The sequence below is a fragment of the Trachemys scripta genome, chromosome 3 (assembly GCF_013100865.1).
Source record: "Trachemys scripta elegans isolate TJP31775 chromosome 3, CAS_Tse_1.0, whole genome shotgun sequence".
NCBI classification, from domain to species: Eukaryota; Metazoa; Chordata; order Testudines; family Emydidae; genus Trachemys; species Trachemys scripta.
In genome coordinates, this window is record NC_048300.1 from 156,239,075 (window position 1) to 156,257,483 (window position 18,409).

The 18,409-nt window shown below is 39.3% G+C and overlaps 1 protein-coding gene across 3 annotated transcripts in view; it reads left to right on the forward strand.

Moving 5' to 3' along the window:
* KHDRBS2 (KH RNA binding domain containing, signal transduction associated 2) overlaps positions 1–18,409 on the forward strand; it is a 624,118-nt gene that overhangs the window by 543,186 nt on the left and 62,523 nt on the right. For all 3 annotated transcript variants that reach the window (XR_004645211.1, XR_004645212.1, XM_034766247.1), the window contains one exon: positions 4,045–4,103. Coding sequence is in view for 1 of the 3 variants with exons in the window: in XM_034766247.1 (XP_034622138.1) it covers positions 4,045–4,103 (59 nt within the window). In the remaining 2 variants the exon portion in view is untranslated. The remainder of the gene's footprint in view (positions 1–4,044; positions 4,104–18,409) is intronic.

The following is an 18,409-nucleotide window of genomic DNA, read 5'->3' on the forward strand; positions in this document are numbered from 1 at the left end:
GTGTTGTTTCCAATTAACACCACCAAGAAAATGTGGTGTTTCTAGAACTCATGAGCACTGTAGTTTCTAAATTATGGGATGTCATGGAACTCTAAAATTAAATAACCAAGTTTTGTTTATGCTGAATTCATTTGCTGATTATTTACTGAGATCTGCTACCGATCAACGTAATATGGTTGAATTATATTTATCTGTAGTGTGATAGTGTCTTTTAAAAGCCCTAAATATATATATAAGCCAGTTTTTTTACAGTCCAGATTTTTTCAATATTGTTACTAGAGAATGACTTTTTACAAATATATGTTGTAGCCTGATCAATTATTAGAATTATATTTTTTTATTGAGCTGCACCATGCACTTGTCACAAATACAAGGTCATTCCTCAGGTGACTAGTTGGAGTTAATCAAGATGATAAAATTGGTGAAGCACACACACAAACTTCATAAGCTTTTATTAATTCAAACAAATATAATTGAAATAATTGAAAAATCAATATACATAAGTACAAGAATAAGATAAATACATTAGAGTGGTTTCCTGTACTGTTCATACTTGCAGTCTTACATTGTGCATACTTACAATCTTATGGAGACAATTAGAAACAAGGGGAGAAGAAAGAGTAAGTGGAGCACATCAGGAGACTGGTCCCAGGTCAGGCAACGTGCTGTTCTAGAAATGGACATATCCAAGAAAGCAAGGAAAGTTCCAAATCATGTATAAGCATAGTTATACAGTTATATTCAGTCCACATGGACACAGGCAACATCAGCTCACCTTTTCCATATGTGTCGGCAATATCAGCCCATCTTATTACATACAAGTCTTTCTAGCTAACTATATTTATGCTTCCAATACCTAAGTAATTTGCATCAATGTGGTCTGCCTTGTAACAAAAGTTCCAAAGTGTATGGATTAGAGTCAGTTGTTTTATACAGTGAATTGGGGGGAAGTGATTTATTTCAATTGGCTGGAGATTGCAAAAGGTGATTTTTTTTTGTTTTTGTTTGTTTTGTTTTTTCCTAACTCTGCTATTCCATCACCATTCCCATCCTCTTCCCCAGAAATGCAGTCAATAGGTCAAAATTATGCTGTTTTAAATCACATTACATGCGATTTTTCATACTATTTGTCATATCTGACATGTCAGCTCTATGTTTTGAGCATATTTTAGGTCTAAACTGTAGGAAGTTTGAATATGATAAGACTGATTATTTAACCCCTGCTTTACTGCACTCGTTTTGCTCTCATGATTCCATTTAACTTTCCAATGAAATCACTAGAAACATATAGCATGGCTAGTACGTTCAATAGAATATTAGATATATTGTGCCTGGTCAGCTCTAGAATATTTAGCATCAGTCCTAAGTGCTTACATGGTCATGTCAATGCGGTATTTGAGCACTTGAAAAACTGCTTGCTGAAACAGTGACTTTTTAGGAAATATTACAGAATATTTATAGAAAATGTACTTTTAATTAAAAAAAATCATTAGTATTTGCATTGGAAACCTGATTATAAAATTTTTTACCTAGCCAGTCAGGGAACAAACATGTTTGTTCGAAACAGATTCAATGTCAAATATCAAATACTTGCAATGAATGTTCTCAAGAGAGCTATAGTACATGAATTTTTCTTAGGAATTATTCCAGGAAGAATTATGAATAAGAATTGCATTCAAGAAATTCAAAATCCAATATTTGTCTACAGCCATGGTAAAATTGTGTCTAAGCAAATAATTGTTACAAATTATTTGCCCAACTCTATTATCTTTATAAGATTTTTTTCTGCAGTGTTAAATATGTCTCTGCTTCAAATGTAAACCAATACTTTTTTTAAATCTCCTGGAAAATAGCCAAAGTAATAACACAATGTTGAGGTGACCATGGAAATTTTGGTATCTTTGTGAGAGCCCGTCAGATGGAGCCTTTAATTAAAAAGGTCAAATAGAACAAACAAACCAAAAAATTAACAGGAAACATATTATATTTTTTATTTAGTTCACTGAGGGTGGGGGAAATACAATTCAGTAATATAGATAAATTGTAAGCTTTCCTTGGCAGTGCCTGGATGCCTTTTATTATTATATTTGTGCAGTGCCTAGCAAACTGGGAATTTGATCCTGATTTTGGGGCATGTAGGGTGTTACTGGAAAACAAATGATAAATAATAATAATAATAGTAAAGCTAAAATGTGACTAATTCAATCTCCATGTTAACATGGCTCACCATCTTTGCTTCACAGATATGCTGGTACCCATTACAGACAATAGCTGCAGATCATTAATTAGCAGCATGCAACAATAATCTAAAATGGCCTCTTTATTTTTTGATAACCTATTGTTATGACTATACATGATCACTGTTGATCAATAAACAAATAACTGGCAAGCAGTAGTTTTGAAACTAGCTCTGATTTTCCACTTCCTTGCACCTTGTATATTCATTTACATCTGTGCAAACTAGGTAAAAAAAATTTCTACTATTCATTTATTAACATTTTACACTTATTTCGCACTGGTACAAATCACTGCCTAACATTAAGGCTATGTTTTAGTTATGGGTATTTTTAGTAAAAGTCATGGACAGGTCACGGGCAGTAAACAATAAGTCACAGCCCTGTGACCTGTCCATAACTTTTCCTAAAAATACCTGTGACTAAATCTTACCTGCTGGGAGGGGGATGCTCCTGAAGATTGCTGCTGGGGAGGGCAGCACGGGGCAACACTTCTGCTGGGAGGGGAGTGGCCTGGGGTCACTGACGTGTGCGGGTGGGCGGCCTGCTGGGGGGGGGGGCAGCGGTCTGCTGGGGGGGGGGCAGCCCATGGCCCCGCCGCTGCTCTGGTGGGGGCAGTCCGGGCCCCTCCCACTGCCACCGCAGGTCCAGGCAGGAGGTGACCTGGGGCCTTGTTGCCGCCACTGCTGATCCAGGCAGGGCCCCACTGCCACTGCTGCTAGTCCCGGACCGCTGCTCCAGGGCAGCGCCGGGGACTAGTTGCCTGGGGCTGCCAGAGCAGTGGCCAGTGTGACTGGTCCCGGGTCTTCCCCAGCTGCTGGGGTGGTCCTGGGGTCAGCCACACCAGGGCTGCAAAATTCACGAAGGTCACGGAAAGTTGTAGGAACCCATAAGGCTGTGGATAATCAGCCCTTCACTTTGTAAGGAATGTAGGCAGACCAGCCTTGCAGGAAGTGTAATTGAAAAATGGAATAAACTGCCAAAGTCCTCAGTAACACAAGCATCTTCAGGTTCAGTACAAAAGGCTGCGACAGACTGATAATATCCTATAATATCCTGAACAAACCTTATAGAATTAAGATAAGCTTTATTGGGTTAAGTTAAACCTTACTGAATTAGGTTAACACCTTTTAGGTACAGTGTTTTAAAAATGCAGTTGTGCATGTGGTGTTGTGGCATTGTATGTACTTCTCTGATAAGGAGGGGGGATGCTAATAAACTTCCTCAGTTATTAGCCTTGGGGAAACATGCATATACTAGTTCAAACTGGATTCTCCAGGGGACAAAGAAAAGACTTTTTGATTAAAAATCCTGAGTTTATTCTAACCTAAGGCTCCCTTTTTGATCTAGCAAACAAACAGGACTCCTGGTCAATGGAGGGCCTCAATCTTTAGGGAAGGATTAAAAGGACAAGGCCTACTGAAATCTCAGAGGACTGTGTACTTGTTCTGAGATGAAGCTCTGATGAACTTGTAACCACAAGGAAACCCTAGGGCAGGATATTATAAGACTGCACCTTGTTCTTGTGAATTGAATTTCTATCCCTAACCTTCTGCCACATCTTTGAAAAATAATTCCTATGTTTACACATTTTTTGAATGATCTTATTTTAAAATTAGTAGATAATAAATGAAAATAAAAAATATAATATGTCCTCTCTATCTTATATTTGCACTGATTCTAGTGTCATTTGACTTTGTTATGTTTGCATATAAAGGTAATAACATTTTAACTTTTGTTTACTATCTAAGCTTTTGTGTTGATTCCTTCTGATTATAGTAACATCTCTTGCTGTCTGAATCTATTGCAGTGTGCCTGAATATTATGATTATGGTCATGGAACAAGTGAAGACGCTTATGACAGCTACGGTAAGGCCTGTTCTATCTTTAGTAAAAGTGTGAAATCAAAAAACCAATCAGTCACTGACAGCTCCAAAATTACTTCTACCTTCTTTTTTGCTCTGCTTTTACAGAAGCCCAGACTAAATTGATTTGTGTAATTCTAGGGTGAGATTTGACTTATGGAACTAGGACCAGAAAATTGGACAGATCAATTTTGATCAAAATTTCAAAGGCAATTAATCACATAGATCAGTTTTAACAGCAACAGTGAGCATGCTGATTAGCGCCTGAGTATATTTCACAGTGTCAGTTGTCAGTCTTATTGATGTGACAACAATACTGTGTCTCTCCTGCTGTCATATCCATTATTTCAAGCAACAAGTATAACGTAGTCAAAAAGATTTTTTTATTCTTGGAATGATAGTACCAACAACTCCAATTAAAATCCAGAGTTCTAAAATACTTTATTGCAAAATGCCATGTAATTTTTAACTTTCTATAGATCAAATCTTGCTCCAAACTTCACAGTCATAGAATACCTGAACACACTGGAATTGGTTCCACTGCATGGGGGAAGAGGATGTGAGGAGAAAGGACAGCTTTGCTCCAAAAGGGTTCCCTCTTCCCCAGTGCACCTGGAAAGTTTGTGGTAGTTCTCATGGCTCCATGACTGCACAAATAATGAGAAAAGCTCCCTGTCAGGGTTCCCCCACACACCCTGAACTCTGAGGTACAGATGTGGGGACCCGCATGAAAGACCCTTTAAGCTTATATTCTACCAGCTTAGGTTAAAAACTTCCCCAAGGCACAAATTCCTTTCCTTGTCCTTGGACAGTATTGCTGCCACCACCAAGTTATTTACACAAAAATTCAGGGGAGGATCACTTGGAATCCTTATCCCCCCAAAATATCCTCCCCTTTCCTGGGGAGGCCTGAGAATAATATACCAACCAATCAGTTAGCAATGTGAGTACAGACCAGACCCTTTATCTTCAGGACACTAATATCAATCAGGTTCTTAAAAGAAGAACTTTATTATAAAGAAAAAAGTAAAAGAATCACACCTGCAAAATCAGGATGGAAGGTAAAAGATTTAAAACACAGAGGATTCCCCATTGGGCTCAGCTTCACAGTTACAAAAACAGGAATAAAACAACCTTTGTAGCATAGGAAAATTCACAAGCCAAAACAAAAGATAACCTAATGTGTTTCCTTGCCTTACTTACAATTTCTGTAATTTTAAATGGATCATTCCACGTATGTTTTCAGGAGATGTTGGTCTTGGTCTCTCCCTCGGTCCAGAGAGGGAACAAACAAAGAGAGCCACAAACAAATCCTCCCCCCCCAATTTGAAAATATCTTCTTTCCCTATTAGTCCTTCTGGTCAGGTGCCAACTAAGTGATTTGAGCTACTTAACCCCTTACAGGTAAAGCGATTCAGTACAGCTGCCAAGGAGGGATTTTATGCTACCATTTTCTTTATATTTATGACATTCCCCAGAGAGATGGACAGGGGACAGCCACAGGGCTTGCTACATCCCCTCTCAGACTACAGTAGCAGTGCCACAGCAGCTTTGCTGTAGGATTGTGACCTAGAAGAAGGATTCATTCCCACTTTGCCCACTGAACTCCACAGTGCATGGCCCATTTACCTGGGCTGTGTTTCTGGTCCAGAATCAGGCATTAAAATATTACTTTAGATGGTGCATTGAAATCCATTCCTTCTATTTCTCTTGAATGTTTTGCAGTAGTTTTTTACACTCAGTTGGAAGATCTGAGCCTGATCTCAGATGGTATATATCAGCATAATTTGAGTTAAGTCAACAGAGCCATGCTGATTCTCACCAATTGAGGATGTAGCCCAATATGTTCACAGTATAACATTTGATGTATTATTAGTTATTAACTAGCATAATGTATATGGTGTTTTCCAAAACACACAACAAGACAAGAGAATGATGCTGGAAATGAAAATTCCAAGCGCATGATAATTTTATTCATGCAACTGTGAAGCAAATTTTAGGGCAATGCAAAGTTGCAGTTTCCTTTGTATTTGTACTGAAATCATGGTTTCTTAAGGGACATTGTCAAAATAATTGCATTGCATAATCAGAAATAACTTATTTTTGTATGTAATCAGTATTCGTGATACATGTGCTTTATACAATGTGCAGTCAAGTACATTTTCAGTGCTAAACAAGTAATAATATTAGCGTATTCATATGTATGTGTGCGCTTCAGTTACCCTTGGTTTTGTTTCTTTTGTGTATTTATTTGCTGTTATCATCCTGAGTAAAAAGAATACAATCTCTTCCAAAAATGCTGCAAAAGCAGTGGTCCCCTAACTATGGGGGGCAGGAGGAATGTTCAGGAGGGTGTGTAGCCGGGCTAGCCCCCATGGCGGGCAGGGAAGAAGTGCCACCCAACCCCACTCTGCCCCCAGCCCAGCACCAGCCCCAGCTACAGCTCTGCTCTGCCTCCTGCTTCACCCTCAGCCCAGCTCTGGCCCCAGCCTCAGCCCCACTCCGCTCCCTGGTTTGCTCCCAGCCCAGTTCTGCCCTCATTCCCTCTCTGTCCCCAGGCCAGCTCTGCCTCTAGTCCCAGCTCCTCCTCACTCCCCAGTTTTGCCCCCAACTCCACATTCAGCCCAAGCTCTCCTGCTGAGCCAACTGTGCAGTAATGGAGTGGTGTGTGGACACATTCCATTACTGGTAAGGAGAGGGCACAACAGGAAAAGTTTGGGTACCACTGTGCTAAAGGGTTGAGTTACCCAGAGAAGCATGATGTGAGCCCAGGATTGAGAGCCAGCTACTCCTGAGTTCTTAACCTGTTCCTGAAACTGACTCTCTCTGTAGATTTGGGAAAGTGATTTACACCACTCTACTGCCATTCCTTGGTCTGTAAAATGAGGATGATAGTACTTATTCTCCTATACAGGGTGTTGAAAAGGCTAATTAGTTAAGCTTTATAACTTGCTCATATAAGATCACTATTGTAAGATTATGAGTCACTCCTGTGCTAGGCTCCAGCCAACCCACAAGCCAGGAGCAAGTTGTGTGACTCCCAGACCAGGTATATAAGCCCCACAGGAGGAAGAGCTGCTCAGTGTGCTCAATGTCACTCCAGGACTTTGTTAGTGTCTAAGGTGCCACAAGTACTCCTGTTCTTTTTACTCCAGGACTTGGAACTCTCTCCTGCCAAATGCTGGCAATAGACTCCTCACGCCTTAGCCTGCTCCAGCCCTGTTCCTAGCCCTGCCCCAGCCTTGTTCCTGCTCCAGCCCTGTTCCTAGTCGGGCTCCAGCCCTGCTCTCACTGCTGCCCTGCTCCTAATCCTGCTCCAGTCTCTTTTACTTGTTATACCTGTTTACTAACAACATGCTAGAAACTTAAAACAGAGAAATCATTTTCCAATTTTTCAACTTTTCCCCCCTAAAAATGGGGAGCATTTTAATCTATATCCTGGTTCCTGCTGGTTCACATGCACTAGCATGTTCATAATATTACTCATATACCACTCTGTTAACCTATGTGTGCACTCTTTTTTCTTCTTCTTAAAGAAACAAATATTTAAATTGATTGTGTTAATCTCAGTGTATTCTGCATTTATCTTTTTTTATTATTGTTCTCTGGTGCACACACTATATCTCTTCTCCTCACCCAATTATTTCAAACACTTTCCACCCCATCCACAAGCAGTGAGGCTCCACCCCATTCTCTATCCTTACATAACTTCTACCTTCATTGTCCAGTAAATCTCAATTCTCTATCCCTGTTTGTGTAAACTTCCTAATCCCCAATACTGTGTGAATTCAGCCTCCCCTGTATTTCCAGCACCTCACACAGGTCAAGACTATTTTTCTCTCTCTCTCTCACCCCAGCTCAGCAACTAGTAATCGTTTCATGTCTTCTTGTGCCTCCAAAAATATATCTATTCCATTCCCTACTAGCCCTCTAGCCCACTCCTCTGTAACACTAAATTTCCCCCCTACCATGATTAAGACCACCACATAGACCAATCGTGATCACCAGCCATAATGCCTAATTCCTTTTCTCCCTTCAAAACCCCTAGAAAAATCTCCATTTCCTTGCCCCTTCACAGCCCATCCCACTTTCCTTGTCATCCCTTGTAAACATCATCAAAACATGTCTTTTCCCCTGGATTACCCATCCCTATCCATGTGATTTCTGATTTCTTAAGTTTTCCCTATCAGCCTCTATACCTTTCCTCCACTCTATACTTCCTCCCACATAGCATTTTACAATCTCATTTCCTAGTCAATTTTCCAGGGGATGGCTGTTGAGCCTTCCAATGAGAATCCTCTCTTTCTTCAGTCTCACTATGTAAATTCCAGCAAATAATAACAATATTACTATATAGCACTTATATGTAATATGAGGCTCTTATATGTAGTATAGGGACTCTAGATTTTCAAAGTACTGTAAAAACATTAGAGCACCACTTTGTCTCCCTGATAAGAGCTCTTAGCACTGAATTCTTAACTTTCTAGCTGAGCTCCTGGACAGCAGGACCCTTTCCATCCTCTGGAGTAGGCTAATATAGGTTCTCCTCTGCCCTCTAGAACAGCCTGAATTTGGAGGCTGGATGTTGCTCCTTCTTTCAATTTATTCAGCACTCCCTGTTTCAGTTGCAAGCATTAAGGGAGCATGTTTAAGCAAAATACTGAAATAGAAAAGAGTATGTGCCTGCATGGAAAAGTCCTGTGGAACTGAGCAGGAATAGAACAATCAAGTTTTACAGAAATCACTTTAAACTATATATATACTTGAATAGATGATGATAGTCTTAGTTTAGGTTGTTGGGTTTTTTTTACCATTCTCTGTAAAGTGATAGCAGGGATATATTATCCCATTAAATTCCAAAGGTGATGTAAGAAGAACTTTTTCCCACTGTCAGTCTCTCTCTCTCTAGGGAGCTTCCCTTCCTCTTATTTGGATTGACTGTGGAGTTGATGCTGATGAAATCCTTTCACTTAAATATATTGGGCCTTTTCATAAAAGTAACAAGCAAAGATTTGGGGGGAAACTAAGGGCTCAGTCCCTCAAATGACTGAATGCATTTCACAAGATGCTGAGTGCTTTCATCTCCCACTAACTTCCATAAGTGTTTAAGGCACTCATTACCCAGTTGGAAGTGTTCAGCACTTGCAGGATTGGATCCTAAATTTGGGAAAATAAACCAGGGTGACAGAGTCTTTTTAACTTTATACAGATGCTCATATTTTATAATGAACTTCATGCAAGTGGATTAATTTATGAATAAATGTTATTTCCATGTGTACCCATTGTTTTCCATAATTACATAATTTTGCATTTTCCCCTCTAGTGCTGTTGCCCTTCAGGAAGGTGTCTGGCAAAGACATGAAGTTAATGTCTTGTTTTATTATAAGCATAGTAAAGTAAAATGTATGGTTTAAAATGAGTAGCATAATCAGAATAACTATAGCAGAGACAGTCATGATGTCCTGGGAAAAGCCACTACTGCAGCCTGTGCTCCTCCTTTCTCTCCCTTTGCGATTCTTGTTATTTTGCCCTAAAGGGTAGCCACTAAATCAATCAAAGCACTGAGACATGATATGGAGATGCATCCTATACCTGTGAACCTTACTGATCATGTCCAAACTGCATAAGCACTGACTTATAGCCCAGAATCCTGTCCCTCTAGCTGGATTAATCAGAAAACCTGAGGTGCATTTTCTGGGGGTAGTTTCATCTTTAATTGTTTGACAGTCCTGGATAGGAATCTAGAAAGTCCCCAGGACATTATAATAGTGATTGCCCTCTTTGTAGGAGTACTGGGGAGTAAGGGAGAAGTGTGTTGCCTCCCCATCCACGCTGTTACACATCTGCATGGAGCTTCTCACCACCTAGCCCTTAACATCTTTGTCACATGGGCTCACATTCAATTTGGACCAAGTATCAGAGACACTTTCTTGGTATAGTAACACATTAGAGTAAATGAAAACTACTTCGGTATTCATTACAATAAAATTATTCAGGCTAGTTGTATTTTTGTGTGTGCACATTTGCTCAATTCTATAATTCTGCTTTGTTTCCACTGCAATTTAGCTTTAAGTGTTCATGTGTAAAGAATTGGTTGTTTAATTTTAGGATTATTCCATTTTTAATTAAACAATGAGAATTAAATGCTTAATATAATTCTTTTGGATGTAAGACATCAAAGTTCCAGAATACTGCCAAGATGATTTGACTGTCTATTTTTGTAAAGATTACCCAGCCAATAATTCATTAAGAGAGCTTTAAAGTGTGATTAGTTTGGCTACGTGAAGTTCTGTAGAGGCAACACTGTGTAACCAAATGTTTGTATGGCTGACAGCTAAAATGGACAGCAATATTCTATTCCCGTGCAAACTCATTGTTTATATACCAAATCAGCACTTGCAGGATACAGGAACAGTTAATTACATGTTCATTCTTTATTTGAAGTAAAGGAGACAGCTTGTGCTGAACAAGGAAGAGTAAAAAATGAATATATAGATCTGAAATATGAGGTGAAAAGAAAATATGTATGGGATAAGGAAAAATATGAATACTGTACTTTAAATCAGGGTATTTGGATATCTCACTTCAACTCCATTAGAGAACATGAGCATTCCCATTTGCATTGAGATGCTTGAGTGATTACTATCCCAGTGTGAAAATAAAGCCCGCAATTGATTAATCTATTGCATTATCAAAAGAAAATGAAGCCACAAAGAAATCATACTGACCTCACGTTTCACGGCACAGAGACAAATATTTTGTAAATTTTGAAAGAAAATATCAATTGTTAGCATTTGTTAGCATTTGTTTTGTAAAGATGATGAGTTTGTTCTAATAATCATAGTCAAGTCCAACAATAATGCAGATACTGTCATTCATTGATCCTGAAATTCAATTAGCTTGTGTTGCAGAGAGTTTTGCCACTGTGTTTTTCCAGTCTATCTTCATTTAAGTGTTCAAAGGCAGGAAATCAAGTGAACTAATGTGAAAAAAATGTTTAGAAAATTGCAGTTATGATAATGCAAGTAGTTGGATCACAGGGATCTTACCCTTCATTGCTGTAACTTTGATGGTGACTAAAAGCAAGATGCTCAGCTGATGTAATTCAGTGTAGCTCTCTTGGAGTCAATAGAGCTGTGCTGATTGTCACTAATATCTTGCCCTAATTATTTAGAATACTGTCTAGTTTAAAAACTGAACATCACTTAAGTAATTTATTATCTTTGGAATGGCAAACAGCCGTATATCAAAGAAAACATTTTCATTTGATTTTGAGTTCTTGGGACACTCATGGTTAACTGGGCATATTTAAAAAAGACCCTGTATGCCAGCCAGACTCTGCCTACACTCACACAAGCCAGTATAGGATCACAATTAAATCTTAATTTACAGTGCTTTGTTCTTACATGGTGATGTTCAGCCCAGTAGGGAGGGTCCTGCCATGCCCATGCATCCCGCCGTGAAAATATGTGGGCAATGTGCAAGTAGTGTGACCAGATAGCAAGTGTGGAAAATCGGGACAGGGGATGCTAGTAATTGGCACCTATATAAGAAAAAGCCCCACATATCGGGACTGTCCCTATAAAATTGGGACATCTGGTCACCCTATGTGCAAGCCCTCTGCTCTAGGGGGAAATTTGCACATTGAAAAGCCATTCTTTGTATCAGTTGTTGCTTCTTTCTATGGGATTTCTTTATCTGGAGCATACTATGGTTAAGAAACCCTGATATCACAAGAACTCCCCTGTTTGCAATTTCCTATACACTTGTAGGTCAATATTTTTGAATATGCTACAGAATGTTAATTAACCGCCACTTCTGCTGATAGATTTAGTGTTCAGTACCTAATTCCCACTCAAGGCATGTCTATAGGACAAGTTAGTGTGCAGCAAGCTGGGGCATAAATCTACAGAGCTTCAGCGTGCGGCGCACTTGCTGTCCATTTGGCCCCTAAGGCTGTGTGCTAAAGATTCTCCAGTGCCCTTTTACATACTGATCTTTGAAACAGCTGTACAGAAAGTGCACTAGTGAACTTTTAGTGCACAGCAGCACAGTCCACACAGCCATTTAGTGTGCTGCATGCCGGAGCACTGTAGATTTACGCCCCCACCTTGCCACACACTCATTTGTCATATAGACAAGCCTTAAGACTCCTGGATGCCCTGTTTCTTGGACTCCCTTGAGGCTGTCTAGAAACTGAGGAAGAGAGGTTAAATGACATGTGTAAGATGACAGACTGTGTCAGTATTAAAGTTAGGATGAGAATGCAGGATTTCCTGGCGCCTGTGCTTGGAAAGGAGATGAATAAGAGGGGACATCATAAAAGAACACAAAATAATGAATGATTTAGAGAAGGCAGGTCAGCAACTTCTGTTTTCTCTGTCTCATAACATGAGATATTCAATGGGATTTAAAGGTAGAAAATTCAAAAACAATAAGAAGAAATATTTTTTCAACAGCATGTAAGTAGAGTGTGGGGGAGTCATTGTCACAGGAAGTCATTGAGGCCAAGGACTTGGCAAGATCCAAAACGTGATTGAACATTGATATGAAAATCAAGAATATCCAGAATTATAATTAATGATAAATGTTTTCAAATGGATATTTAAACTGCATGCCTCAGGCTTAAACCAGTATTTAAATATTAGAGACCAGGATGAGACCTAATGTCAAGTTATCCAACATATCTCTACTTATACCTTCCTCTGAAGCTTATGGTAATGGCCCCTGGCAGAGAGAGGATATCAGATTAGATGGATCTTGACTCCACTCCACTATGGCTGTTTTCATGTCTCTCCCTCAAGTTCAGTATAGCATTTTTTCTAGATTTATGTTGCATATGTATAGCGGAGGTAGCAAACAAAAGTTACTTTCCTCTATTCTTTTCTACTCTGTTCAGGTTTTTATACTCTACCAATCACCATAATATTTTCTCTCCTATGTATTATAAAACCCATTATGTACAATACAGTGTACTGTAATGAAAATTTCCTTGATTTTCTGCAGCTTTCCCTCAAATCTTTTCATTTGTGGCATCACCTTAACTGTCTCCAATGCAAATATACCTTCCGGACGAGATTTATCATATCTTATAAGGTTATGATTTTTAAACTGTGTAAGAAATGTGAGAGCATTTTAAATTCAGATATGATGGCTACTGCGGGGATGACATTAAAGTTAGTGTCATTTTGTCAAATCCCTGTTTTAATTAAGTTATAATTCTTTGGAAAGTTCTGTGTTTAAACCTGTCATATTCTTTGAACTTAGTGTATATCCAAAACCACTTGCACTTACATATATTATGCTAGTACAGCATAAAAATATGTATCACAAGAAAAGAAAATATTTTTTATTTATAGAGGCTCCTTCCGTTTCTCCTATTATTCCTGAATTATACATCATTTTTATATGACAGTATAAGCATAAGTTAATCATGCCAACTATTCTTATCATATGTAGTATTTCACACCAAGTATTTTACTGCCTTTCATTCTAGGAATTATATATTTTGAGAAACTAAGAAAAAATATCTCTGCAATATGGTGGTGTATATAGTGATAACACATCTGCATTATTTCAGGCATGACAACAGTGTCACTGAACATATCACATTGTACCAGCTCACATTAAGAGAAAGCTCATTTCTTCTGGAAATAAGGTGAAGAGAAAATCACTCCCATGCTGTTGTGTCCATACTTATCTCAAAATAACACAGCTAATGGCGTGTCTTATCATTGTGGCATACTGTAGGAAAATTATGATTATTGCAATTAAATTATGGTAACAAGATGCTACAATTAAATCTCAGCTCAACACATTTTAGTTTAGTTTAACAGATGTGTCACATTGTTAATGACAGATTTCCTGCTATTTATAAAGGTCTGTAACCTTTACAAGTTATATATGACAAACTAATCTAAGTTTATGTTTTAATAAACCATACTTATGTAACAGCATCTGTATAGTTACTATAGAAGTTTTAACACAACGAAGAAAGTTCTATCACTTATGGATAAAAACTGGAGCCTCAATGCATATAACATCACCCAAATCCAGCCTTTTCTCAGTATTTTCACTGTTCCATACTGGAACTGGGTGACATATTTGCAGAGACTAATTTATTTGATGTATTTCACCCTTTTCTCTGTTTGCAAGTTATCCACAGACAAACTTTGATTTTGACAAAAATATTTCTTGTTTCAAGTTGTTTGACTAGGATTGTCAAAAATGGTGATGAATAATGTTTCCTACTATGAGGTACACCACATGTTATGATAGGCATGTGTAGGACCCTTGGATCTTGAAAGGTGTGTTATTGGGGTGTTCATCATTGTAGCAGTGGAGATATGTCTGCAAGGTTTGCATGTGTTGTTCTGGCAGAGTCTGGGGCCGCTTTGAGTTGGTGTGTCCTGGTCTGTGGGGATCTTGCTTCTGATGATGAAGTTGGAGAGATTGGAAGGCCAGAAGATGGGGTTCAGGAAAGATTTCTTTCATGATGGGATCCCCATTGAGTTTGAGTTGTAGTTTTTTTCATGATGCCCCATATGGGTTCAAATGTGGGGTGAGAGGGAACAGCTAGGAGTGTTCAGTCAGAATGGGTGTTATTTCTGTATTGAAGCAGATTTTCTTGGGGTATTTGGATGGAGCTCTGTGTAAGATCAAAAGCTTGTCTCTCTCATCAACAGAAGTTGGTCCAATAAAAGATATGATCTCACCTGCTATGTCATTCTAATATCCTGGGATCAACATGGCTACAACAATATTACATGCAATCAAATTAAACCATGATCTTAATCACTATCATATACTTTTTAACTGTCTAAACACCAGAGCTCAATTTTATCTCTTCCAGGCCACCTGTCTTGCAGAAATTGATCCTGGAAGAATAAAACAGTATAGAAAACTGTGCAAGCAATATTGACAAGTTAAATAAATTGCCAGCTTATGTCTCCATTATTGCTGGTAATTAGCAATTAATAGAATTGTAATTTGAATTAGAAAATAGCATCTTCATATGCAAATTAGATGCAATTAATACATGTTTCTTTTATTGTAACACAGTTTTGCTCTGTGTCTTAAAACAATCTGCCTTTGAATCACTTATATTTGTTGACGGTTTGCATTTGCTGAAGGGTTAGCCATGATGCTGGAAAATTCCATTACAACGTTTTGAAATGCTGAGTGAAAAGCAGAAAAGAACATCTCCAACATGTACAGTAGTAGAGACTTAAAACAACAGATATCTAAGACCCTGAACCTTCTGGATCCTGGACTAGATGGTCCACATACCTGATTTAGTATGGCAAGTCCTATGCGCCTAAGCTTGCTTTGGTACTAAATAGCAAAATAAAAACAACAATTTTATTTAAATAATTTTCCCTTTGCTGTGGGAGTACATACTTAGCCTGAGATCCTCAGGGTACATCCAGACTACCCGCCAGATCGGTGGGTAGCGATCGATCTATCGGGGATTGTTATATCGTGTCTCGTCTAGACGTGATATATTGATCCCCGAACGCGCTCCTGTCGACTCCGTAACTCCACCAGGGCGAGTGGCGGTAGCGGAGTCGACAGGGGAGCTGCAGCCGTCGATCCCACGTGATCCCCGTGAGGATGGGAGGTAAGTCGAAATAAGATACGTCGACTTCAGCTACGCTATTCCCGTAGCTGAAGTTGCGTATCTTACATCGCCCCCTTCTCCCCCCGAGGTACTTAGGCACGTAGATACATTTGAGGATTGCATCTTAGCAGCTAATAATAGGAGCTTGAGTCATAAAATCCTAAGGGTTAATTTAATGAAACTAAGGCTTATTTTCAGGTATACTGTCCAGCAAGACTAAAATCAAATTTCTGAATATAAGTCATGCAATGAAACAATAGATCTAAAATATACCTCTCCTGCCTAGTATACTAGCAACTAACCACAAAATCATCCCTAACCATGTGTCTGAGCCGATATATAAATAAAGCAATGTCTCTAGCAGATACAGGAAGTTTATTAAAAAACCAATGAACGTAATGGGTAAGAGGCAATGTGAATTTTCACTAACAATACTGAAATACTAATACTTAATTGCCAATTGATCACAAACCCAGGATGCTGGCAGCTAGTGATAATGACAATTAACTTGAGTTTCCCATTTAATAGTGGGTTCCAAATATTGTTTCACACTAAACTTACAGCAAACTGAAAGAAGTATCCAGTTTAATTTAAAGGGCTCTGCTCATGAATTCATACACATTCCCACAGGAAAACATCATTAACTCATTCATATAATTGATCAAATGCAGTTCCCATCAGTGTAATAACTAAAAATCGAGAAAATCATTAGTTAAGACAACATTAATTGTCACACCCAATGCAATACACATGCCTTATGCCAAAATACACTCAAACTCCTCAGCACTATAGCAAATTCTCTTACATTTCTATCCTGCTACCCACAGTATGCATATTCAGTTTCTGAAAACCACACACAATCAGATACACAACATTAAATTCTCACCTCACCTCAGATTTTCCTCTAGGTAGTAATGACCTTTTATAGACGTGAAGTGCAAAGGGGATTGTGTAGGGGTGAGGATCTTGTTGTATATTGGGATATGTGGTCGGTAATGTATGTGAGTTGAGAGGTGTGATTATTAAGATGATCTCATCTGGTGATTTTTAGTCATTGTGTTAATAAGAAATTCCTTCAACAACCTCAGTGCTCAGTTAACAAAGTTGTATGTGGGGAAATTTCCTTATTTTTTTCATAATCAATAAAATGAAATTTATTTCCCTCTTAGCCCTGCAGCATGTACCCCTCCCCCCCCAATTCTGAAATCCTTCTCATCTTCTGTAGCCCACAGTCTTATCCCCTAAATCCTGCATTCTCCTCTATGCTTCCTCCTTTCACCCTTTCCAAACCTCCTCAAGCTCCCATCTCATTCTTTTGTTGCCCTTGTGGTCTCCATTCCCTCTGTCTTCTGTAACCCCTCTTCCATGCCCCTTCCCCCTGGACCTATCAATGTCTTCCATTTATGCTCTCTGCCTCCTTTCCTCCATTCAACTTTTAAACACTGACTTTTAGTAGCATTGATAATATTACAGCTGGAAATTAGAACAGAATGGGGATTTGGGGACAAGGAGGGAGGAATTGACTTGAGTGGTGGGACTGAGGAGAAAGGCTGGGCAATGGTGCAGGAAGTTATGGAATCAGGATGGGCAGGAGTTACCAGCAACCAAGGGGAACAAGGGCTGCCCAGGTCTCCCTGCTAATAGTCTGGCCACACTGTTCAGCTCTTCAGCCTGTGCGTGTCCCTAGCCTTGCTCTCCTGCCTGCCTTTTTGGTTCTCTGGCTATAGCTCTTGCCGCCCCTCATCCTTTCTCTGTGTTTCCTTTTATCCATGCTCTTCCCTCTGCCCCAGCCTCCCTTGGACATCCAAACCTGTAGCAGCAGAAGTTCCTCTTTGATTGAACTTTTATGATCTGTTGGACCAAGGCTCTCCTCTGGGGAACCTTGAAGTTCCTCAAATGGAGAAGATGCCCTTGTAGCTTAGTGACAAGCTTCCCTTGTCAGGAAATATTGCCTGGAAGGCTTCCCTGTTTCTCCACTCTCTCAGCCTTTCCCAGCCCTTCACCTGGGCAGGGAATAGAGAAGGCTTCCGGGCAAAATCACCTGAAAAATGAATCTTGTTACTCTGCTCTCCAGACCAATTCTCCTTCAATCCACCAGGCGGGAGGCCTAGTCCAATAAATCTTACCAGATCCATCAGACTAGGACTCACACTGCTGTAGCTTAATTTGTCTCAGGAAGGCTGGAGTGGTGAGCCATGGAGAAGTCAAGGCCCAGAGGTAGTTAAGGATGGGGGCTAGCAGGCTATAGCTAGGTAACCAAGGAGGCAGACAGAGCATGGGGATTAGTATGTCTGTGCAAAGGGAAGCTAGGCTGGGCATAGGATACGGAGGGAGCAGCATCAGACAATGGAAGCAGTTTGATAATCTTGTGTGCCTCAGCCTCAGTTCATTTAGACTATCACACTTAAGTTATGTTCTAGAGACCAAAAGAAACACTAGATTTCAAAAATGATGGACTTTAAATATTCTGAATGGGCAGATTCTTCCTCCACACTGCATGAAACATTTATCACAAATTCCCTTATAATCTCTTTTGTACGGGTGTTAACGTTGGAAAATTCACTGCAGAGTAGCAAATGAAAATTCTGCTTTAGCTGCAAATCTCTTAGCAACCTTAACTGTAGAGTTACAACTGACACCTCCATCTTAATCACAAGAGACATGTGATACATTTGGAAAGTAATAATATC